General features: G+C 35.7%; 1 protein-coding gene and 1 long non-coding RNA gene across 2 annotated transcripts; both read left to right on the top strand.

Annotated features, from left to right (window-relative positions):
• Nucleotides 1-12855: 12855 nt before the first annotated feature.
• On the top strand, nt 12856-14305 carry LOC127083253 (uncharacterized). The gene is made up of 2 exons (XR_007788353.1): nt 12856-13223; nt 13915-14305. It is a non-coding gene; the product is annotated as an uncharacterized LOC127083253 (long non-coding RNA).
• Nucleotides 14306-24860: 10555 nt separating this feature from the next.
• Nucleotides 24861-26384, top strand: LOC127083252 (protein RGF1 INDUCIBLE TRANSCRIPTION FACTOR 1-like). The gene is made up of 4 exons (XM_051023543.1): nt 24861-24927; nt 25009-25188; nt 25337-25567; nt 25953-26384. Exons 1-4 carry the CDS (start codon nt 24925-24927, stop codon nt 26289-26291), a joined length of 753 nt encoding a protein of 250 aa, XP_050879500.1. The 5' UTR covers nt 24861-24924; the 3' UTR covers nt 26292-26384.
• The last annotated feature ends 904 nt before the right edge of the window (nt 26385-27288 follow it).

The following is a 27288-nucleotide window of genomic DNA, read 5'->3' as shown; positions in this document are numbered from 1 at the left end:
TGTATACTACATTTGTAATGCATTTTAGGAGTGTGTGTGTCAGATATCCAGATTTTTAAAAATATATTGAGAGTATTATTCTGGATCAAGTGAAGGAGAAAATTATTTATGCTTGGACCGATAAGGTTAGACACCTCAGCAATACAACAACTAACATAGTCAAATCTGCACATTCGGCATTGAAGAATGGTTGGTGATAGTAAGAGTGATTTATGTAGAGAGTGGGACGTCGTGAACCAAATGCTCCAAAACCAACATAATAAAATACAAACAACTTTTGGTCGGAGCATTACCGTTTTAGAAGACAGATTTTGAAGAAAAGTCGAAGGAGGAAGCAATAGTAGATTTATGCGGTGATGCATATTTTGAGACATTTCAGATTGTAATCGATGCACTTTTTTTTAATGTATTATTGCAAACGATGTAATTTTTATACGATTTAATACATAAGTAATACATATTCAACAATGATGATGTTAATGTCGATTATTTCAGTTTACAAATTTTATGGTTTGCATTTTTTGTTTTTGTATACACGGGTTCTGGTTTGATTCTGGTTCGAATATGCGTATCCGAATAAACCTCATACTTATTAAAAAAAACATCAGGAAACTTTTCGGATATGCATATATGTGAACACCCTTTTTTCGTTAAAAAATTAGGGTTTAATCGGAGATGCATCTCCGAAAAGTGACCTGATGACATGATAAGGTTTCTAAGGTCCAGAGTGACCAAATACTTGTATAAATATGGTGTCTCTCAACCCGCATTTTCTACAAAACACACAATAACCAGAGAATGAATGCATATCCCCATCTTTCATTTGTGTATTTCAATGGCAGAAAGTTGTCGTTTCAATTTAGGGTCACCGTTGACACACCTCTCGCTGATTTGATGTACAAGCTGAATACTCTCCAGCAATATCCATAAAACAAAGAGTTGTCAAGCTCGAGTATCATTCACCATCGCTTGATAGCAAAAGGAAGATACAGTTCACCAACTTTGAATTGAAGACGAATGAAGATTTACAGGCCATGTGGAGTACATTTTATCGTTACACATCAAAAGGTCTAATTGAAGTGGATGCGAAGATTGAAAGATCCGCCAATGATATTATAAATATGTTACAACATCATGAACTACCAGTTTATAACGATATGTAATGTTAAATTCATGTTAACAACTATCTATGCAATGTTGAGTGTTTTAATTTAATGTCAAGTTGATTTTGTTTCTAGATCTTGCTCATATTGTTTCTGTTTCTGGTTTGAAGTATCCGAGCTACTTTCGGATATGCATCTCCAAAATATATCAAGAAAACATTCGGAGATGCAACTCCGAATAAAAATTAGGGATAATTGGGGTGTCTCACTCATTGGCGTTCAACTTTGTGGGAAATAGGTGCATCCAGAGATGCATCTCCGAATGTATGGGACTTTTTTTCCACCAAGGGTTTGAGAGAACCTATAAGGATAGGAAAAGAAATTTCCTAATATTCTCCCTCTTTGCTCCATCAATTTGCATTTCTAAAATTTCCAAAGCCCGACAATATCACTCTTTCATTTTTCATTGAAATCAAATGCAAAAAACTTCCGTTTGTTTATAATCATCAAACAATATATATCAAGCATGTTTAATTTTACAATGCATTTGTCATTTACACATTATATGTTCCCTCCGTTCCTTTTTAAGTGTCACTTTCTTGATAAATTTTTGTTTCTTTTTAATTGTCACTTGTAAAGTTTAAGGTAGTATTAAATGCATTTTTGTCAAAATTACTCATATGCAATTATTACAGAGAGAAAAAAAGTAAAATGAATATAGTATATAATTAAGGGTATTATAGGTAAAAGGAGAATTATTGTTTAAAATGTAACAATAATGATTAAATTTCTTGATATGTGTAAAAAGTAAAAAAAAATATCACTTAAAAAGGAACAGAGAGAATACATATTATAGAATTTTTTAGAAATCTTAGGTTCATTGCGATGGAATTTTGTGAACCGAAAAGATTTTAGGAAGATCCTTTTGGAACCCATTTTTATTATCATCATAATGAAGCTTCCTGAATCATGATTATTACTTTCCTGAAGAGGGTGTCATATCTCTAGAGAAAATGTATTGGAATGAACTCTTATGCAAAATCATGTGTATTGTGCATTGGCAAAGGCACATCATGCATTACAATATATGAGGCATAAGAAAAAATAACTTTTCGCCTATAACATATAGACTATAGGATGTTTATCTATTTTTTATCAAATGCGTTCATTTTAATTTGTAATAGCTAATTTATTTTTAGTTTTAATTATAATATAACTATATTTCTATTTGAAATTTGTTGGCATTTGTTCTGGGCCAGCCAAACAACCAACAAGACTGACCTAATACGAAAATGCCCAACCAAAATACTCTCATTCAAGATTGACGAGCAGATAGACTCTCACCACAAGGTCGTACATTAGAGTTAATCCATGAGCTCACCTTAAGTCCTCACATCCAATTTAACGGTCTCCCATAGTCCATGCCACACCTATTAGGAGCGATTTTAATCATTGACCATTTATAAACTCAGTTGCATGTCATGACAGACAAAATTCACTCACTCTTGCAAGTTACATCTCTTTGGATTCAATGACATGTGCGTTGAAGTGCTAACCCTGAAGGTACGCTCCCGTTCCACCTACCAAAGACTTGTTAGAACTTGGATTCACAAGGTTGGTAAATAATCAAGTGTGGAAAGGAAGAGAGTGAGAGAGAGAGAGAGAGAGAGAGAGAGAGAGAGAGAGAGAGAGAGAGAGTAATTGAGGGTGAAAACAAGAGCATTTTTATTCATGATATACCTAAAGGGTATATATACAACTACATAAGATGGCGTACAAATATCAAATTTAAAAACTGAAAAACTCATAGGTGTAACCGGTTGACATATCATGTCAACCAGTTGCATTTAGCCATTGTCTCAGAATTTACACAAAAATACCAAAATGTAACTTGTTGACATAATATGTCAATAGGTTGCATTATGGTTATATTTGAAAGCTAACAATGCATAACAAGATGTAACATGTTGATATAAAACTGCAATATGTTGCATTGACTTGAATGATATATATTCCCAACACACCTCCTTAATTCAACTCCTCCAAGTCTTCCATACCCACTAACTTCTTCAATCTCTTGAACACTTCAATTGAGACTCCTTTAGTCAGCAAATCGGCCACTTGGTATTCACTTTTCCAATGCCCTAACTTCAATCTTCATTCACTAACAAGTCATCTCAAGTAGTGAAACATCATCTCAATATGTGATAAGTGATTATTACATCATATTTTTAGCTTATTTTCTTTCTGCTTTCTTGGCGTGTTGATCAGTCACCATTTTCATTGTGTTTTCGTTACTTATCCGACAAGAAACCAAGGATTTTGAGACACCGTGCAAGCATTATGGTACCTTTAAAGTCAATTTTAATTCACGTAAGATATTCTATCATTTTTATTAATTGTCATTTTTATTTTATGTTTTCGCGATTTTATGCGTGGGTTGTCTGTGTTTTTGTCCTACAGGTCCAGGTAGAAGAACCAAGGGATTCAAGGCAAGACAGTGAGGAGTTCCGGCAAGCAAAGGAAGGAAAAACACTCAGTACATGAGGCTTGACACAACCACCCGTGTCACCTGACACGAGCCGTGTTAGGCAGAAGGCAACCCAAGACTGAAGGCAGAAGCCTGACACGGCCGACCGTGTCAGTTGATACGGCCTGTGTCAGGCCAACAGCAAGTCGTGTTACAACAACATGGGCGTGTCAGGCTGGGCAGTAAGTTGACACGGCCACCCGTGTCAGCTAACAAGGGCCGTGTCAGCCTAGGCGCATATTTTCCCGTTTTTGGGCTTTTTATCGGGCTTGAGCTGCAGGGATGTTTTAGAGATTTCCATCTTTTGCCTAGGGATTTTTTTACTATATTAGGAGACCTTCTACCAAAGGAAAGATCATCTTGGAACGAGGCAAACACATCATTGTCAGACGAGCAAAGATTATAGAGATCAAGGAATTCGGTGAGCAGAAGGTTTTCATGAGCGGAAGCGATTGAAGATCCAAGTCATCCAATTACTTGTAATGTGTATTTTTTATCCTGATTTTTTTTTAACAATATGAGTAGCTAAACCCCCCAATTCTAGGGGGTGACCCTGATTTAGAATTGTAATGACTATGAGTTTATAATTACATTTATAATATTGTTTTTACGGTAATCTTTTGATGTATTTAATGCTTTCTCTTTCGGACCAATCAAGATTGTTGTATGGTTATCAATAAGGTTGGACCGTCATTGATAAGGTTTTCATTAGATTACTCTGCAGTAGATATCACCTAGGACTAGGGATACCCTGTCTGAATCAGAGCATTCTTGATATAATAAAACTTTACTTCACCCTAATTGCCTATGGACATAGAAATTAGGGTAGAAAGATTAAAGGTTTTCTCATCAAGGACTTGGGAGAAAATACCCTTGAGAACTGGTAGTAATTGATATTTGTTGATGCAATAGTGACTCAGAGTTGTTACAAGGATAAATCATACACCTTCCCTGGCATTGTTCCACTTACCTTGCAAACCCTTATTTTTCATTATTATTTTCCTTTGCCTTTATTTTTATAATTTTGAATTTAAAAATCCCAATTATAATTTTTGTTTAATTGAACGATGAATTGAACTCAATATTAACTTGCAGTCCTTGAGATCGACATTCGGAGAATTTCCCCTTTATTACTATAATAGGCAAAATAGTACACTTGTTATTTTTCTGATCATGTGTCTTAATCATTTTTTATTTTTTATGCGCTTTTATTTGTTTTTATTGATTATGGCAAATAAGGAAGTGTCGAGCAAAATGAATTGAAAAAGATGGAAAATCGCGCATTTGCAAGTCATCCCAATACAAAAGACCAGTGACCAACACAACATGGTTGTGTTAGCCCTTGAAGGTGCCCCTGTAGTAAATTACCAAGGAGAACACAATTTGTCCATGTTTCCTAACACAAATGTGTTCCTCAACATGCCCCCCCCTTGTGTCAGACAACATTGCCCATGTCAGACCTAGTTTCAGCTGCGAACTTTAGCATTCTGTAATAGTTTCCCGACTTCTGGTCTTCCAAACAATCTCTTTTCATCCATAAGTTATCATTATGTTAGTGTTTGAAATTAAGGAGCTTGAATGGATTAATTCTTGTATAAATAGTCTCCATTTGTTGAGATTTGGGGGAGAAGACACCTAAGGGTGACTCTTAAGAGACTCTTGGTTTTAGAACTTATTTCAGTTTCAACACTTGTTCTAAGCTTCCATCTTGTAATTTCTCTACAACTTTTATTGTAATATTTGGATTTATGTAATTTATTCAATCATTCATGTTTATTCAACATCTTTATTTTGCTTTGTTATTGCTTTTATGTCTTTACTTTGCTTATTTTTGGTCAATCTCACCAAAAGTGAGTAGTCCTTTAGGGACGGGGGGTCATGAGATCTATCTCATGCCAAACTCTAATTAATTTATCCGTCTACGAATTGTGAGAAAACAAAAAGTTTAAAAGTTAATTTAGAATTTGATATCTTAAATATATTTGTGTCGACTAGCAAAAGTAGAGGAAACCCAAATATATCTGTTATATGTTCGAACATGAGATGCGTTCAGGTATATTTCCTCTAGCTTCACATGGGAAGCCATCTCACGCCACCTCTACGCATATTCCTTGAATGTTTCATTGGTTCTCTGAGTCTGACTTTGTAATTGTAACATGGTGGTAGCCATATCTAGGTTGTATTTGTATTGTTTCAGAAATTCCTCGGATAAATTCTTCCATGATCTGGTCTTGTTGCGTTCCAAACTCATATACCAATCCAGGGAAGCCCTAAATAGGCTTTCCTGAAAGAAATGTATGAGCAACTCATCATTGTTGATGTAAGATGTTATTTTCCTACAATACATTGTTACATGGCTTCGGGAACAACTCAAGCCTTTGTACTTAGGAAAATATGGTACTTTGAACTTCTGGGGAAGAATCACATTAGGAACTAAGAATAATTCTTTGGCATTCATGCCATAAGCTGAGAAACCTTCAATAGATTTTATCCTTTCATCCAATAACTGATAATTTGTTGGCTTAGTTGGACTAGCACCAAGAACACCTTGATCGGCAAGTCGGAGATAAGTTTAATGAATAACTTGAGCATATGTCTGAACAAGCACAAACTAGGGAACATACTAAGGATACATATGAGGTGGATAGTGAATCCAAGAGGAACTATTTGAGCACCAGAATTCACATCATGAGGAAATTTCCCCCCAGCTTGAACATTTGGAGCAAAAGGTGCCCCGACATGTGCAATTTGGAGTGCATGGTTGACAGACACATGTGGCATTATATCAGCAGATGCCCCAGGATAAGCAGCAGGTACCCCAGGGTAAGTATTCTGAATGGATTGATGTGGATTCTGAACCACAAGCTGAGTTGTCCGAGGAGGAATCTGGAAATGTAGATGAGGGCCTTGGTATTCAGTTTTAGTGTTATCAGGAATTTCAGCATTAACCGGCCAAGAAGTCTGATGAATATGACCTTTAGGAGTCTCATGGTTGTCAGCACCAACCATCTTAGGAGAAAGGTGAGTGGGCATGCCCTAGGGGAACACAATAGAGTTTCCAACAACAAAAGGGAAATCAAAAGGTTGGTGCGGAACAAAATCACTTCCATTAGTGAACTGAGGAACATAGTTGGGAGGCATCCCCCAAGGGTAGGCAGCAACAGGCCTACTAGGACCAACTTGAAAAAATGGTTGACTCACAACCAGTTAAGCCATAGTCTCAACTAGGGTCTCAACAACAATAACAACATTAAAAACAGTAGTAGTCAGAACAGTAGCATTAGTGACAATAATAACAATGAGATTAGCAGAGGTAGTAGCCTTTTGGGCTTGAAGCTACTCCATTAAAACCTCCAGGTTACCTTGGAACATGTCCATCTTACCTTGGAACTGAGCCAAAGTTTATTTGACAACATCATTCTCATTTTCAATGTCAGCCATGATCTTGGACTTGTTAGCTCGAGTATAGCACCCGTGACGAGTCGTCGTCGTTTCTGCTGGAAGAATATGATGGTGTAAGCATTTTGTTTTCTGCGAGCCAAAATGTGTGAATGCATGAATGTATGCAAAAAGATTTTGACATTGATTTTTTATTATTATGCTTTTTCAAAGAAAAATTTCCAAGGAATCCTTGAGTTTTCGCTTATTATCATGAGTATCATAAAGCATAAAGATAAAGACAATAGGTGAAGCCAATAACAAAAAAACTTTTTTATTCAATATCCAGAAAAGGAGTATAATGATAATATAAATTACAAATTTTCCTTATGAGCTACAATAAGCTCAACTTTAATCCTGTCAAACACCACCCTACAAATAGATAAAAGGGAAAACAACCCAAGGAACATTATGCGGAAACACTACAACGAAGGCTTCCTTCATTAAACCCAGAAGGTCTTCCATGGCATGGTCAGCAAATTGGGTCAGGCGTGTATGCCTTTGCCTCCAATATTGCGCATCCTTGATAAGCTTATGAAATAAAGTGTGATCATGCCTATTTAAGAGGTCTTGTAGAAATGACTCCTTCTGATCCAGGAGTTATTGAAGATGACAAATGTGCTTCTCCCAATGAGTGGTCTCTTGCTTGAGTTAATTAGCATCTTCTGTACTTTTGTGCGCTTGACCCTTTAGCTCTTGGATTTCTTCAAACCTCTTGTCAAGTTCATTCTGACATTGAGAGAGAGTAACTTCCAGATGCTTAACACAACCATGTTCTTCTTTTAACCCCTTCTTACAGATTTCCAACTGGTCTTGAAGTTTTATCATTTGATCATTGCAATTGATTTCCAAATTGGTGACTTGATATTGAGTTTCAACTAGTTGCTTCTTCTTGGAAGACAGGCTATCATAATTTCTCTTCAATGCTTCACCTACCTTCCTTCTTTTGTATATAATTAAGCTTGAACCTCATTATCTGCTTTGAGAACTCATTCCCTTTTCTGATTAAGTTTGAGCCTCAAATTATCCTTTTCTAGGGTAATTTTACCAAGGTTAAATGAAAGGTCAGCATTCTCTTTCTCTAACACCTTGATGATCTCTTTCAGTTTATCAACTCCAGAGACAAGAATTACAGCAAGTTCAGGAGGCTTGATGCTCATACAAAGCTCTAGTGGAAATGGAAAAATTACTTCTTTGACCCTATCCTTGACCCACTAAGTGTAGGCTTCCTTAGCTATACAATTATTCTTACCTATCTCAACCATTCCTTGAGGATATATCTCTATCCAAGCTCTGATGATCTTCTTTAGTAACTCCGGATTGTCAACCCCTTCATACAAGACAAAATCTTCCAAATGCTCGGAATTGGGTTTGTCTAACATCGGGTAGCCCAATTGACGCAATGTCAGTCTCAGATTGTAATTAATTCCACCTTTTGTACCTAAGAGGGGTACATTAGGGAAATTACCACAATTAAGGATGATCTTAACATTGTCATAACTTCTAGAGTACCATGAGATATCTTTAGCAGTTAGAGACATGATCCTCTAAGACCATTTCAGATTGCCCTTGTTCTCAACACAAGGACATTATAAATCATATATACAACAGGAGAATACAACACATAATGGTTCCCTTCTTCTTTTGATTCCTTACATGAATAGAGTAGTAAGTATCAGCAAGAAGAGTGGGAACATGATTATTAGTCATAAAGATGTGAATAGAGGCTATATCCATAAAATCTTCCATATTGGGGAACAATATAATCCCATAGATGAGTAAAGCTAGAATACCATTGAAAGCAATCAAACTTCTAGTGTAAACAAAAGTAGTGGCCTTGTCTACCAGAAACTTTTAGGTAAAACCATAAATTCCACATTCAAGCTTGAGGTTGAGTTCCACTACTTTCTTCTTCAGATGGAGGGTTTCAACTATAAGATGAGAATTGGGAAGCTCATTTGTTCAGACAAAAGAAACCTGATTCTTAATCCCAACCCCCAAGATATGAGAATATTCTTCCAAAGTCGGAGCCAACTGATAATCCTGAAAGGTAAAACACCTCAATGGAGGATCATAGAGTTGTACAAGAGTGTTAACAATCGTTGTATTAACTTATGTGTTAAGGATACCCAGGAGATTTCCATAAGTATTCTTGAACTCTTCTTTTTCTTCCAAGAATCAGACGAGTCCATAGTCCCCTAAAAGTCTTCAACTGAGGCTCCACAAACATGTAACTACAAACACCTCTTCTACCAGAGTTCATACTTTTTCTTGAATGCTCAATCAACAAACTGAACTCTTGGATTCCTGGAAATGCATATGCAAAAAAATTTTATTATGATGTAATTATGATATATGATATAATGGTGTGTATCATCATAGAATTAAAGCTTTAGCATATTCTGGATAATCTGTACATTCTGCTTGATGTAGGTTCAAAGGTTCGATGTGATATGAGAAACAAGGTATGTAGAGTCTATGGTTTCCTTCAAAAAAACACATATCCCCCTCACATGTGTGTACTATTATCCAAAGGTGATCCTTAAGAGGTCTCCCAGAGTCATCGATCTAAAATGAAAATACCTTGTCGTAGCAAATTCTCGCAGGACAAAAGTACTTCCAAGTGAATCTAGTATGGGTGTGGGTCTCGTGCCAACCCAACGCGTGAAATACAGGTTGACACGACTATCCACGAGTTTATCATGTGTGTATACTCAAGCTCGGGTGTAGAGATTCTCTTATGTAACATCACCCAACCCAATAACAACAAATATATGGATATCCAAAATAATAGCGTATGTATATGTAAACCAGTAAAGGAAAGCAATAAATAAAAGCAAGTAAAGTATAAAGATAAACACCAAAGCAGGACAAAGAAACACACAAATTTAGGCTCGACTCCTACTAGCAAAAGCAATGACTCCCCAGCAGAGTCGCCAGCTGAAGCTGCATGAAAAATATCTGAGCGCATCGCAAGCTCAAAGATACAACATATCCACTATCAAACTTTGTTTATTTCCAAAGGAAAGGGAAAACATCGATAAAACTCATGGGAAGAGAAAATGGGTAAGGAAGTCGGTTATGCAAGGGGAAGGTATTAACACCCCTTACATTTGTTGTACTTAACGAGAACCATTTTGATTATTCTTTGCTTGAATGGGTGTGATATCTAAAGGCTACTCGCAAAAGGGTAAGGGAAAAATAAATGGAATAGATAGAGTGATCGGAGAAGATTAGGGCTCGCATGCCTACGTATACTTATAGTGCAATAAGGAATTCAGAGCTCCATAGTTCATGGAACTAAAGGTGGGAGATGAAAGAAGAGTGATGAAAGAATGACAATATGAAGGCGAAGGTGCTCGCTAAGGATTCACATCCTCGTGCATACGTACTCTCACCGTGCAATGAGAAAGTCAGAACTCCGTATGGAACTAGGACGGACAAAGAAAAGAAGACTGGGTAGGATTGGTGTTTGTGGTGTTTGAACCAAAGGAGAAAAGTAAAATGAAATTAGCTAAAGTGAAAAAGGTGGAGTAAAGTGATATAAAATTGATTGAGTGGGCAAAGTTATGTTTGAACCAAATAATGGTGTTTGAACTGAATAAAGAACTTGAAATGTAATGGCAATTTGTTTGGTGTGGTGTCTAAACCGGATAGTGACTGGATTGTGGTGTTTGAACCGAAAGATAATAGGATTGTGGTGTTTGAACCAAATATTGGTGTTTGAACCAAGGAAACAATGTTTAAACCAAAGGATGGGCCAAAAGTGGTGTCTAAACCGAAGGGTTGGTGTTTGAACCAGGTCATGGTGTTTAAACTAAAGGGTTGATGATAATATGGCGTTTAAACCGAATGGTGGTGTTTGAACCTGAAAAATGGCATTTAAACCAAGGCAATGGTGTTTGAACTTGAAAATCAATGTTTAAATCGAAAGGTCAGTGTCTAAACTGGAAAAGGGGTTTATGCCAATGCAATGGTAATGATGCTCAACTAAAGCAAGGGTAATGATGTTTAACCCATGAAGGTTGTTCAAACTGAAGTAACGCAACGATGTTTAAACCAACAAAGGTAGTTGAATATGGTTTTTAAACTGAAAGGATAATGTTTAAACCTGGAAAATACTAATTGGAGATGGTGTGAATACTGAAGCAATGATTTTTAAACCGGAAGAAGGTGACTGAAGATGGTGTTTAAACTGAAAGCAATGCAATGGTGTTTAAACCAATAAAGGTGATTGAAGATAGTTTTTAAATTGAAAGGGACACAAAAGTGGATTGGATGAGCAAAATTGCTTGTTATGGTACTGAATAGTTGAGGTGCTTGCATGGAGAAGACTTGTCAATTACTGGAATCAAATCGTACCAAAGTCTATGAATAGAGGTGAATATTATGAGCAACTTAGTCATTCGTCATGTACCCAAATATATTCAAAATGAGGATAAGAATGCTCCCTCTCACCCCTTCTCTATTGCTTAAGGCTTATGCCGTGTAATCCTTATCATAACTGACAAGTTGCTGAAGAAGATTCTGATTGTTGATCCCGATGATGCAATGTTGCTTGTGAAGAGAGACTTGACAATCATTTGATTCAAATTGTGATAAAGTCTATGAATAAAGGTGAATATGATGAATAACTGGATCATTCGTCCCTTACCCAAAGATATTCATAATAGGGATAAGAATGATCCCTCTCACCCCTTCTCTATTGCTTAAGACTCATGGCATACAACTTGAATCATGATTGACAAGTGTTAATACACCTTTGTTGTGTTTGAACAGTAATCTACTTTGTCTATAGTGTGAATGCCTTGTACTGAGTTGAAGTCTTGAACTCTTAAACTCTTGATCTTGAATCTTGAGGTCTTGAGCTCCTGAGATCTAGTACAACTTGAGCACAAGGGACTTGCCCTATCAAGTGACTAAGGGTCTTTTGATCACTTAAACATGCTTGGAAAATTGAGCACAGTGCAAAGGATTTGGTTGGTAAAAGTAAACTTTGATCAACATAATAAGAGGGAATGACACATATTAGTTGAATTATATACAGTGAATTAATCAGTCAAACTATATCAACTGATTCTAAACAAACCCTAAACTAGGGAAACATGCAACGGTTAAGGTGCAATTAATTAGAGAAACCCATATCAAAGTTCACATGAGAAATAAATGATTAAAAGCTTAATTAAACCTAAATAAACAAGATTAATTCTAACCATTTAAATCCTAAATCAATAACTAAAATTCTAAACGTGGAAGAATTAAGATCAAATCAGCATGAAAATGACAATCTAACTTAATCATACAAACTAGGTTACATCAATATTTTTCTATTTATTTTCAATTAATCAAGAATTAACCTACATCAATTAATTATAATTAACTAAATCATGTTAAGACTAATTAAATTCTAACAAATAATTTCCATGTCAATTTCATGAACAAATATTAAAAAAACTAGCAAACAAAAACTAAAGATCAAAATGGAAACAAAAGTGCAAAAAAGAAACCAAACAGGGGTGCAATGGTAGCAAAACAATGGTGTGGACAATAATGGCCCAAGGCAAGGCCCACACTTCTTAACCATCCCTTGAATGAGGGTGCGACTGTGGGATATGTGTTGTTAGCAGAAAATGGGCCAAAAGACCCAAACCAAAAACACCAACGCTGAAAGGGAAATGAAAGTGGATGATTGAATGGAAGGAGGTGACTCAGCAAATCACATGTGTAATTGGAAAAGTAAGTTAAACACCTAAAACACATGGTTCACGTGTTAAAACAGAATTCAACAATGAAGTCCAAAATGCATCCTCTTATCACATAAACCTTGTTCTCCCCCGCCGCACCGAAGATTGAATCTGGCGGCGGAGGCACCTCAAAGACCATAGTCAATACATCATCTAAAGTAGTTTCCCCCTGGATCTAAATATTTCCATAACAAACCCAAATTCCTCAAGGAAAACTCAAATCGAAGCAAGCAACTAAAGAACCCTAGAAAATCAAGCAGAAATTAAATCATATTCTCTCGGAATCAAAGCCCTCAGGGCCAAGGCTTTGATTCCCCTAACCGAACTTTACATCTCGGTAACAAAAACAAGGCAAACGACTATGAAAAACAAGAACTCATCGGAGAAGACGCAGAACATCGGAATCAGGTACAAAATCCTCTATAAATCTTGAATCCTTTTCTTCTTCCTGATTCTTCTCTTTTTCTTCTTAAACTTCTTCTAAAAATTCTTGAGAGGTCGTGAGCAGAAAATCGAGAGGGAGAAAGCTCTGAGTGTGATGAGGCTAAGTTATACTATGTTGAAGCTTCAATGGAGTATGTTGAAGGAGCTCAGGTGAGGGTGAAGAAAGGTTTTAAGATCGAGAGAGTGAAGAGTGAATCTTGAAAGTCCTGGAAATGAAACGTAACCTCCAATGATTGAAGAGTGATTGGTATTTATAGATTTTAGGTTAGAAATGTAAACTCAAATTCATCTGAAATTTTATCGAGCTAGTTAGAAATTTAGAAAATCTGTTAGAGTGTTAATGAATGTGAAATGAGTTAGTTTGAGTTAGTTAATTAGTTATACAAATTTCAGTTAGTGTGGTTGATTGTGATTCTGTGTGTGTTGCCTCTGTTAGTTATTATGGCCTTCAATTTGGGTGTTGTTGAATGAAAAGTATGCAGGGTCGTATGCGTTATGAAGGAGCTTCTAATTTCTGCAAGCTAAAATTATTTTGAATTTTTGACTTGGTGTGTTCAATACACGAATTTTGCAGGGTTATGTTAGTGAGTTTTCACTTATGTTCTATTCTGAATTATGCAGGTGGTAATGCATTTTTTTGGATTTCTGTCAATAGATATGAAGGTTGCAATGTTTGGGAATTTCTATGCTATGCTCATTTGCTGCTGCTTGGGAATGGCCTACGCTGCTAGTTACATGGAGTCTTGTTCTTTAGTTTGTTGAGCAAGTTTGCAAGTGGAAACCTGGCTTGGAGTTTTTATGTTATGAGCTTTGTTGATTCGTTATGTTGTTTGAAACATTAGGGACCATTTGGAATTAAATTGGGAAATTGGTATTGATGTTTGGACTGTGGTAATTGTGAATGGGATTGAGTTATGGAAAGTTGTATTGAATGGTTTATCAAATTGTGAATGTGGACGAATTTGAATATGGAAAATTGTATTGAATTTGTATGGAAAGTGTATTAAATTACAAGTTGAAATGTGTATTGTTTGAATTGTATTGGATATGGCATGTTAATTGTGAATGTATGGTTTTAGACTATGTGGTTTGAATATGTGTTATATGGAAAATTAATTGAACAAGTTGAAATGAGAAATAAACATGATGTTAGGTTTAGGTTTACTTATGTTAAGTTAGTAATAAAAAAAATTAGTTTAGCTCGTTAAACATGATGTAAATTGAACAAAATGGCATGGAGAATGAACATGATCAAGGATACCAAGGTCAAGATGATGTGGACTTAGGAATTGATGGTTAACTTTGGTCAACTACTTGACCAAAAAGTCAACAATTGACCAAAGTCAACTGTAGGCTATAGGCTTTTTGATGTAAAATGGACTTGATGAAAATGTACATGATGACTTGGAGCTTGAATGAATATGACTTGATTTTAAATAAAACATGTCTTTCATGAATTGTTCAAAACATTCCCAAGCCAAATGAATGCAATTGATCAAAAGGACCAATTTTTATAGATGAATCAAGAGTGAATGGCCTATAATTCCTTATGAATATCAAATGGACCAAATGAAAAATCAAGGACCAAAATACCAATGCACCAATGCAAGCATGAATCCAAGAATCAATGATCAATGACTTATAATCTTGATAACATATATGAATGGAAGCAATGACCATGAATCAAAGACTTAAGATCTTGAAAGCACCATATGTATGGATGCTTGAACAAAACCTTGACCCAGATGAAATCCGAAACAAGTTTAATACATGGCATGATGTGTGACAATATGGTTAAGAACCTCTTCCCAATAAGTTGTGGTTTCAGTGAATCCCATGATCAAAAGTCAAATCAAAATGGCACACAAGTACCAAGCATCCCTGATTAGGGTTTCATGATGCACACCCTCTAATCAAGGTCTTCAAACCAATCATAAAGCTCCATAATCAATCTCCTAACACATGAGCCCATAATTAAGGTTTAGTGACCAAATCAATGCTCAAGAGGTCAAACACAAGATCCCAGAGGAACAAGGCCAACGATTAGGGTTTTGATGCATATATGTGAAGGAGAATTGCGATTCAAAACACAACGGAATTTAAAATTTCTCCTTTAATGATCCTTACGAATGGGCATGATCAGTGACAGAATCGTTACCTCTTGCGGCGATCACGAACGTTGAACGATGACAACGCCTCTACTCAGTCCACACGAACGGATTCCTTCAATCTCAGTGCTAGCTGCTACGAATGAAGGCTTTGAGTGAGAGAGAGAGAAACTAAATTCAAGAGTGACAATGCTTCTACCCAAGGGTTCTATTTATAGAACCACTTGTATGGGCTTAAGGCTAAAAAGCCCACTTAAGTGTATTTTGGCCCATATCTTATAATATGCCCAAAATCACTTAAGCGTGTGGTACCTTACCATATTTCGTATTCCACTTAAGTGCACCGTATCTTACGGTGTTCCTTAGTTACTCTATCTCTCATCAATTCGTCCTTTGTGTGTGACCCTGTAGGTTTTCGCGACGTTGGCAATTATATTAAACCACGTATTTAACATAATAAACAGTGAGCGGTATCTAGCAACACATCACTGCTACCCAAGACACGAAAATATCACGTGATCTGACAAATCCTTATGTGATAATAATTATGTGTATAATTACCCTTTTGCCCTTATGTCTATATTGAACACAAGGCATAGACCGTGTCATCCTTGTCCAGTTCAATATTGGGCCCATAGACATTTATCCTGTTACGCAGGATGGGCAAATTCCATCTAGGTCACTCATGTCCCTTAGCATGCTTTGTGGAGTACCCATCAACTGTCTTTATGGTTATCTAGTTACGGACAATGTTGGATTAGCAATAAAGCACTCGACTCTACATCTAGGGTCCATAGTGGTTTCAGGTCGAAGAGTGGTATACACCATTATCACCATGAGAATAACTTATGACACTTTGCATAACATTCTATATAGTATTCTCATAGCGGGTCAATCCAGTATAAATATTACTCTTAATATTCATACCTATGTTTGAGACTTGATAACTCCTTATCCATGATCCATGAGATGTGATCATCAGTCTATAAACATAATAGTCTTCATGCTTTAGTGTTATCCCACTTCACAATAAAGCTCGACTACAGATACTTTAAGAATAATGTCCTTATGTTTAATGTGCTCTCATGATTAAGTCACACTTGATACATTAAACGGACTATCTATTCCAGGGACTTTATTAAACAAACATAATAAAGAAAAAAGCCTTTTATTATTAATAAATAATTCGATATAAGTACCAAAAGTATTGGCCTCTAGGGCTTACACCAACAATCTCCCACTAGCACTAGAGCCAATCAGGCATACCCCTAATGCCCATAAATCTAGTATGACCATCATGCTTCTGTTGCGCAAGAGGCTTTGTCAGTGGGTCAACAATATTGTCAAGTGTAGGTACTCTACATATTTTCACATCTCCTCTATCTATTATCTCTCAAATGAGATGATAACGCCTAAGTATGTGTTTGGATCGTTGGTGAGATCTAGGCTCCTTAGCTTGTGCGATAGCACCATTGTTATCACAATAGAGACCAATGGGATCCACAATGCTAGGAACTATGTCAAGTTTACTAATGAACTTTTTGATCCAAACAGCTTCCTTTGCTGCACTTGAGGCAACAATATACTCGGCCTCGGTTGTAGAATCAACAACTGTATCTTGCTTTGAACTTTTCCAGCTCACAGCGCCACCGTTTAAGCAAAACACATAACCAGATTGCGATCTAAAGTCATCCTTATCTGTCTGGAAGCTGGCATCGGTGTATCCAATTACAACCGACTCTTCATGACCTCCATATATCAAGAATGAGTCCTTAGTCCTTCTCAAGTACTTAAGGATATTCTTGACAGCTACCCAATGGGCATCACCAGGATCAGATTGGTACCTACTCGTTGCACTTAAAGCATACGAGACATCTGGTCGAGTACATAACATGGCATACATGATAGATTCTATTGCAGATGCATATGGAATCTTATTCATGCGATCCCTTTCTTCCTTAGTTGAAGGGGATTGTGTTTTTGATAGACACATGCCATGTTGCATAGGTATGAATCCTTTCTTGGAATCATGCATGTTAAAGCGTCTCAACACTTTGTCTATGTACGTACTCTGACTTAGGCCAAACAGTTTTTGTGATCTATCTCTATAGATTCTGATTCCTAATATATAGGCTGCTTCACCTAGGTCCTTCATAGAAAAGCATTTCCCCAACCAAGACTTTACTTGTTGCAGGGTAGGGACATCATTTCCAATGAGTAATATGTCATCTACATATAATACCAGGAACATGATCATGCTCCCACTAACCTTCTTGTAGACACAAGGCTCATCTTCGTTCTTCATGAATCCATATTGTTTTACTGTTTCATCAAAACGAAGATTCCAGCTTCTAGAAGCTTGCTTCAATCCATAGATTGACCTTTGTAACTTACATATCTTTTGGGCTTCTTTTGGTATGTCAAATCCTTCAGGTTGTGTCATGTACACATCCTCAAGAAGATTCCCATTAAGGAAAGCAGTTTTGACATCCATCTGCCATATTTCATAATCATGATATGCAGCGATAGCAAGTAAAATCCGAACAGATTTAAGCATTGCAACTGGTGAAAAGGTTTCATCATAGTCAACCCCATGAATTTGTTTGTATCCTTTTGCAACCAGTCTTGCCTTATAGGTATGTACCTTACCATCCATGTCAGTCTTCTTTTTGAAGACCCACTTGCATCCTATAGGGTTAACTCCTACAGGAGGCTCTACCAAGGTCCAAACTTGGTTTGTGTACATGGAATCCATTTCAGATTTCATGGCTTCTAGCCACTTCTCAGACTCGGGACCAGTTATGGCCTCTTGGTAGGTCACAGGCTCATCTTGATCCATGAGTAATACATCACCTTGATCTGTTATGAGATATCCATATCTCTCAGGTAGGTGACGTATCCTGCTTGACCTACGCTGGTCTTGTTCTACTTGAGCAGGTTGCTCTTCCACAACCACTTGTGTTTCCTGCTCTAATTCCTCCATAGGTGTATCGATGCTTTGTGATTCTTGAATTTCTTCAAGCTCTACTTTCCTCCCACTGATTCCTTTGGAAATAAAATCCTTTTCTAGGAAAACTCTAGTTCGAGCGATAAACACTTTGCCCTCAGAAGGATTGTAGAAGTAATACCCTCTTGTTTCTTTAGGGTACCCCACAAATAAGCATTTGTCAGATTTGGGCTAAAGCTTAGTTGAAATTTGTCGTTTCACATAAACTTCGCAACCCCAAATCTTCATGTAAGACATATGTGGTTTCTTACCACTCCGTGGTGTCTTCTCAACCTTTTTGGATGGAACACGGTTAAGTGTGTAAGTTACTGTCAATAGTGCATGTCCCCAAAAGGAGTTTGGAAGATCGGCGTGACTCATCATGGATCGGACCATGTCTAACAGGGTTCGATTTCTTCTCTCAGATACACCATTCCATTGGGGTGTTCCAGGAGGAGTGAGTTGGGATAGGATCCCACACTCTTTCAGATGGTCATCAAACTCTAGGCTTAAATACTCACCACCTCGATCTGATTGAAGAGTTTTAATATTCTTACCTAGTTGGTTTTGTACTTCATTCTTGAATTCCTTGAACTTTTCAAAGGACTCTGATTTGTGTTTCATTAAATACACATAACCATATCTACTAAAATCATCAGTAAATATGATGAAGTACTGAAAACCTCCTCTGGCTGGTATGTTCAGTGGTCCACATACATCACTATGTATGAGGGCCAAAAGATCATTAGCTCTTTCACCTTTTCCTGTGAATGGAGATTTCGTCATCTTTCCAATTAAACAAGATCTGCATGTCTCATATGATTCATAATCAAAAGAGTCAAAGAGTCCATCTTTATGGAGTTTGGAAATGCGCTTCTCATTTATGTGGCCTAATCGACAATGCCAAAGGTAAGTTGGATTTAACTCATTAGGTTTTATCCTTTTAGTATTAATGTTATAAATAGGCATTTCAAGATCAAGGACATATAATCCATTGTTCATTTGTGCAGTAGCATAGAATATATCATTCAAATAAATTGAGCAACAATTGTTCTTTATTATAAATGAAAAACCAAACTTGTCCAAACAAGAAACGGAAATAATATTCCTGCTAATTGCAGGTACATAATAACAGTTCTCTAACTGAATTATTAAACCACTAGGTAAAGTCAATACATAAGTTCCTACGGCTAAAGCAGCAACCTTTGCTCCATTGCCAACTCGTAGGTCGACTTCACCTCTTGCCAAATCTCTACTCCTTTTTAGTCCCTGCACATTTATACAAATGTGAGAACCGCATCCAGTATCTAATACCCATGATGCAGAAGTAGATAAATTAATTTCAATAACAAAAATACCTGAAGTTGAAGTGTCTACTCCATTCTTCTTATCTTCTAGGTACTTCAGGCAGTTTCTCTTCCAGTGTCCGGTCTTACCACAATGGAAGCAGGTGCCTTCTTTTGCTATGCCTCCACTAGGCTTTAAAGCAGCAACGGTAGGTTTGGGTTTGGCAACTTCCTTGCCTTTCCCTTTATCACCCTGCTTAGTGGGCCTTTTGTTCTGTCTCTTTCCATTTCCGATCATCAGAATGGACTTCCCTTTTGACTTCAGATTCTGCTCAGCAGTTCTTAACATGGCGAGCAGTTCAGGAAGAGATTTGTCCATATCATTCATATTGAAATTTAGGACAAATTGACTGAATCTATCTGGCAACGATTGCAAGATCAAATCAGTCGCAAGTTCCTTTCCGAGGGGAAAACCCAATCTCTCAAGGTTTTCCACATACCCAATCATCTTGAGCACATGGGGACCTTTAGGGGCTCCCTCAGCTAACTTGCCTTGAAAAAGGGCTTTTGAAACTTCAAACCTCTCATGCCTTGCTTGCTCTTGATAGAGCATCTTCAGGTGTTCGATCATATCGAACGCTGCCATGTTCTCATGTTGCTTTTGCAATTCTGAGTTCATGGTAGCTAGCATGAGACAAGCAGTTTCATTGGCATCATCAACATGCTTCTTATAAGCATCTCTTTCTGCCTTAGATGCAGGACTAGGAGGTTCCTCTTCAGGAACAGGTTTCTCCAAGACATACAACTTTTTATCATGTTTGAGGACAATCCTCAGGTTTCGGTGCCAGTCCAGAAAATTTGTCCCAGACAATTTTTCTTTGTCAATGATTGATCGCAACATGTTGTTAGAGGTGTTTGCTGTCATGGTAATCTACATAAGAATTAATGAAAATATAAGTATCGTTGACATATTTAATTAGGCCTTTAATTAAATATGCTCCCACTATTTCACTCAAAACAAATGACCCTCATCATTTGATTCGGAAAATCCCGTTGGAAGATTTTCTAGTGGGTCGAGATCCATATTTCACTTCGTTCTAAGTCCGCGTAGGCGGATTACACAAAACTAGGCTATTTAGGTAGGAACTCCTTCCAATTTTATCTAATACAACTCTCGAATATTTTAGTTGGGTGAATAACTCCTTATTCCAATCCATCACATGGATAATTCCCAACTCTTGCTTCTAAACATATATAATCTTATTATAATTTGTTTAGTCAAGTTTGACCCATTGTTTTAACAATTGGATATTACAATTCTCCCATTGCACCTTACTAATATAGAACATGCACCTCGCGTAGGCGAAACCTACATTATTCGATACTAGTCTTGATGAGTGTTAAAACTTGGAAAGCATAAACTTAATGTTTAATTTGAGGGAATTTGCAATTATTCTGATCTCACCGGCTTATTTATCATATAAATCGTCTCTCACATGCATCAACATACATACACATGCATCAACATACATATATAATGAAACAGTTATGGCCCCTAGCGCAATTGTTCTCCCAAGCCAATGAGAGAACCTAAGCTAACCTAATAACGATCTAAGCTTCTCCAAGCAAAATCTTCAAGGTTGTCCTCCTTTGGCACTGACTTCTTTGCTTTCTTCATAATCATTACATTATATAAAGAAACTCGTTTTACATAGGTCGTATTTTAAAACCTAAAACAAAATAAAGGAAAACTAAGGCCATAACCGATCACCACAAGACAATAATAAACACATTATTATTATTATCAATTTTAATTCTTTTAATTAATTAAAACCAAATTAAATCTCGACGACCGATCACATTACGCAGAGTTATCCGAACGGGTGAATTTTGCCTTGCGTTAACCGGTTAACCATATACGTTAACCGATTAACACTTTTGAAAATCTGTTCATAATTTGTATTCTGTTTTGTGTTAACCGGTTAACCAAATACGTTAACCGGTTAACACTGTTTGAAAATCTTTTAGAAAACAGTATTCCGTCTTGCGTTAACCGGTTAACCATATGCGTTAACCGGTTAACACTGTTCGAAAAAGTGTTTAGAAAGCACAACTCTTGTGCAGTCATAACCCCAATCACATAACTCTTTGACAACACAACCCTTGTGCCGTCACTAACCCTGATGCACCAATTTCAGACCGTTAAACACATCTCGATTGTTGATTCAGTATGATTGATCAACACGTCATTGCTTCACCATACTAATGTCGGATCAAGAAGCAAACGACCATTGATCGCTCAAAGGAAAACAACCATTGAGTGTTTGAATGAACGAAACAAGAACACTATATCATATATAATGTATTTTGCATCAGGATTACTTATATCATATATATAACTTGATCGATCTCAATTTAATCTTTGATTCATTATGTCTTTAATCGTATTATTACAGAAAAAAAACAGTTATCAGATCCATGGTTTCGTAAGTGGCTCTGATACCACTGAAGGAGAATTGCGATCCAAAACGCAGTGGAATTTAAAATTTCTCCTTTAATGATCCTTACGAATGGGCATGATCAGTGATAGAATCGTTACCTCTTGCGGCGATCATGAACGTTGAACGATGACAACGCCTCTACTCAGTCCACACGAACGGATTCCTTCAATCTCAGTGCTAGCTGCTACGAATGAAGGCTTTGAGTGAGAGAGAGAGAAACGAAATTCAAGAGTGACAATGCTTCTACCCAAGGGTTCTATTTATAGAACCACTTGCGTGGGCTTCAAGCTAAAAAGCCCACTTAAGTGTATTTTGGCCCATATCTTATAATATGCCCAAAATCACTTAAGCGTGTGGTACCTTACCATATTTCGTATTCCACTTAAGTGCACCGTACCTTACAGTGTTCCTTAGTTACTCTATCTCTCATCAATTCGTCCTTTGTGTGTGACCCTGTAGGTTTTCGCGACGTTGGCAATTATATTAAATCACGTATTTAACATAATAAACAATGAGCGGTATCTAGCAACACATCACTGCTACCCAAGACACGAAAATGTCATGTGATTTGACAAATCCTTCTATGATAATAATTATGTGTATAATTACCCTTTTGCCCTTATGTCTATATTGAACACAAGGCATAGACCGTGTCATCCTTGTCCAGTTCAATATTGGGCCCATAAACATTTATCCTGTTACGTAGGATGGGCAAATTCCATCTAGGTCACTCATGTCCCTTAGCATGCTTTGTGGAGTACCCATCAACTGTCTTTATGGTTATCCAGTTACGGACAACGTTTGATCAGCACTAAAGTACTCGACTCTGCATCTAGGGTCCATAGTGGTTTCAGGTCGAAGAGTGGTATACACCATTATCACCATGAGAATAACTTATGACACTTTGCATAACATTCTATATAGTATTCTCATAGCGGGTCAATCCAGTATAAATATTACTCTTAATATTCATACCTATGTTTGAGACTTGATAACTCCTTATCCATGATCCATGAGATGTGATCATCAGTCTATAAACATAATAGTCTTCATGCTTTAATGTTATCCCACTTCACAATAAAGCTCGACTACGGATACTTTAAGAATAGTGTCCTTATGTTTAATGTGCTCTCATGATTAAGTCACACTTGATACATTAAACGGACTATCTATTCCAGGGACTTTATTAAACAAACATAATAAAGAAAAAAGCCTTTTATTATTAATAAATAATTCGATACAAGTACCAAAAGTATTGGCCTCTAGGCCTTACACCAACAATATGAATGTCATAATGTGATCTCCTTGAATCAAGGTCCAAAGATCAAGGAATTAGGGTTTCACCATACATGATGAGAACTATTCCAATCCTTAAACAAAATCCTGCTTTTTATTAACCACAAGCTTTGAATCTATGATGCTTATTATAAAGTATTAACATGAATGAGTGATGCATATGAATGAGTACAGATGAATCTTAAGTCATAGGTTAGGTGAAAAAGGAAAAGGGGAGGGAAAATTTGGGGGTATGACAACTATGTATTGGAGAGAAAGACCAATCATGGAAACAAATTCGGTTTGGGCGACCCAAGGCTCATATGAGTTACTCGGTGGCTCGCTCGTCTGATTTCTCTAATGGGGCTTTCATAATTGGTTAGCCTGATTGGGCTGCAACTAATCTCTTCTAGAACCCAACGAAGTTACCTCAATCCAAATTGTATTTAAATTAGAATAATAAATATATTTTTGAATAAAGTCTAGATTTACTATTATTTTAAGAAAAAATATATAAGAAATTAATTATTTTAAACTTAAATTAGATTATAAAATATAAATATTAGAAAAGTAACACTGAATATGTATCTACGTTCAATGTATAGTTTGATGATAAAGCTTATCAGGTTTGGTATATATTTTTCAATTTCCAATAAATGACCAGTTTCACTTTTTTTTTAATAAATTTGAATTTGAAAAAAGGGTTTCATATTACTAGTTTTTTTTAATTTTAAAAAAAGTCAATGTAAATATTTTAATTCATTATTTTATGATGAATATGAGAATCAAACACGAGACTATTTGTATCACTCTATTCCTAAAAATATTTCACCCTAATAAATTCTCTTCTCGAAGGTGGTCCTCGTGTCACTCAAAATATGAAAACATTTGAGATGAGAAGACAAAAAAAGGAAAAAAAATATTGTTGTAGGATGCTCTAATCCATTTCTCCCAAACCAATTTGAATTTCTAGAAGCATTAATATGAAGCGCTCGATCTTAATTATACGATCATGATGCAAGGTTTTAATTTTCTTTTTTAAATATAAATATGTAATTTTAAAATGTGAATTATCAAATCTTAATCAAACAATTTTGTTTAATAAAGATATAATGGTTTCATTTTGATATTCTACATTGGAAATATAAATCAATCCAACAATTCAGGTGACTCTATATTAATCAAATGGCTCATAAAATGTAACTTCTAAAATTGATTTTTCAAATGATATTCTAAACTTAAAATACAGATCTTCAATTTTTAATCCAACGATCATAATTTGTTTAATTATCATAATTTATGTGTCGACATGACTCTTACACGAGGGAATCCAAATTTCCATAATTCTTTTAACATAAACACTTTATGTGATATGCCTCTAGAATCCTTGTCACTATATAAACTCCTCCTTTATCAATTTCATATCACCAATTTTACTAAAATATTTCATACTTGTGTCTCATTCGTGAACTCTTGTCTAAAGATCAACTTTCAACAACGACAATCAGAATGGTAATGTATACACATTTCAATTATAATGCTAAATTTAATTCTTTGTATTATATTATTATATTAAACTGTGTTTGATTTTAGGATATGATGTGTGTTCCCTGGTTGGAAAAATTGCTATCAATCACTACATTTTTCACAGTATGTGATGTCCACTCAAGCAAGGTGAAAAATGAGTGTAACATGTTTTGCATCGATTGCATTGACAATCCATATTGTGGATCTTGCATAACATCTCATCACAATGATCACCGTGTAATCCAAGTGAGTTTTATTTAATTTGATAGTGAGATCTATGTATTTTTCTGTTAAATAATTTTCCCTTCATTTATTTTTGTCATATTTAAGAATCTTTATCACTCTTTTTACTAATATTAAGTTTTGAACTTTGATGCTTGAAATTTTAAATTAGATAAGAAGATCATCTTATAATGAAGCAATTAAGACCACTGATATTTATAAACTTCTGGACATCCTTGGAATTCAAACCTACATGGTTAATAGTTGTGCAGTCGTATTCATAAACAAGAGAGAATATGGTCAACTGAAGAGGAACAAAATTGGTTACATGAGTCACTCTCTTTGCAAGATATGCAAAAGAAGTCTCATAGATCCTACTTACTTTTGCTCATTGGCGTGTAAGGTAAACCGTTGATCTTTGTCTCATTTTTTTTATAATATCGTCATGATATTTTACTTTGACATTTGATAAAAAAATATTTATATATTAAATTTTTTTATTAAAATGTCTTATATGAATTTAATTTTCCAAATTTTAATGAGTTTGTGATTGAAATTTTTTTAACGAGTTAAATAATACTTTTTTTAGTTGTTTATTTATTTGATTTTCAAAAAAAATAATCAAATAGAGAGAATATAATTAAAATGAGATAAAATTGAATGTAAATTGAAATAAAATTATAATATTGTTAAGTTATTTTTTATATCTTATATCTTTATTTCTTTCATTTCTATTATATTTTAATGAATAATTAATTTATTGTTACATTGTGTGTATATGATATAAGTTTGAATCGATAAAAAAGGACGGTGGCTTTTTCATAAGCGCAAAAGATAGGGAGGAAATGAAAAGATTATTAGAGAAATCAATCAAGGAAACCCCACAAAATGAAAAGTCAAACAAATCAAGGGAACAATATCTGAAACGAAAATTAGAAGAAGCAGGAATTGACGAAGAACATGATAAAGAGGAGGAAGAGAAAGAATTAGAGGAAGAAAATAAAAAAGAGGTTGAAGAAGAAGATCACAACAAAGAAAGTGTGGTTCCGATCAATCCTCCATCGGCTTCAAAACGCAAGCCAAATTCAAGAAGAAAGGGAATACCTCACAGGGCACCCTTTTTTTAAGGTTGTTAATCAAGGAATAGAAAGATATTTAAAGAATATCATATGATATAGATTTGTACCTCTCATGATAATAAATTTATTTAGAACATTGAATTTTGACCATTAGTTTTTTTTTAATATTTATATTCATTAAACTAGTCTTAAAACATGAGTAATTTTGAAACAACAACAACAAATAAATGTTTTCACAAAAATTACTTGTTTATATATAACCTACATAATATATTTTAATATTTTTCTCTATACAAAGTTATAAAAAAAAGAGATTTAAACTTCCTTTAAAAAAAAATAAAAAATCATTTATATTTAATAAAAAAAGTTAAACTTGTACCAGTATAATTGTATTGGCCATTGTAATGAGATAACTTATCAAACCTAAAAGAAGAAATACAAGGCTCATCATGGGTTGGATGAGTACCAGCGTAGCGCTTAGATCGCCTATGAATTATCCTAAGGTGTCTAGACTGGGCTTGGGCTATCTAATATGATTTTCACATGTCCAATGAAGGTCGGTAATGATGTGGTCTTATACACCAATATAATAGATGATTCAGTCAATGAGGAAAACCACGCCTCCTACAATTATAGGAGAATAATAGTTCCCACGTATTGCACACCCTTGAAGAAAGTGGGAGAATAACAACTATTAAGTCCAAGGATCCAGAATCAAGGGGGCTCTATAAATACATCAACTTTAGGGTTGAAAGGGGATGATTCATCATTACTTATATAAAACTCACATATACAGAGCTTATCACCACTCTGCATAAGCTAGTTCTAAACATCACCAATAACCCTAAACATCACATACAACTCTCCAAATACATGGCTACCCTTATTGTATGATTTAGCAAGTAGAATTGACGCCCACTGTGCCCCCTGGTAAAATTTACTTGGTCCACCTTTCTTATTTGATGATCAACTTACTTCCTACCTTTTAAACCCCATATAAATATGATGAACATGTTAGCAACAACCTCAACCGACAGTAACTCCG

The sequence above is a fragment of the Lathyrus oleraceus genome, chromosome 5 (assembly GCF_024323335.1).
Source record: "Lathyrus oleraceus cultivar Zhongwan6 chromosome 5, CAAS_Psat_ZW6_1.0, whole genome shotgun sequence".
Lineage (NCBI taxonomy): Eukaryota > Viridiplantae > Streptophyta > Magnoliopsida > Fabales > Fabaceae > Lathyrus > Lathyrus oleraceus.
The sequence above is the reverse complement of the archived record's forward strand: the minus strand, read 5'-3'. Positions and strand labels throughout refer to the sequence as shown.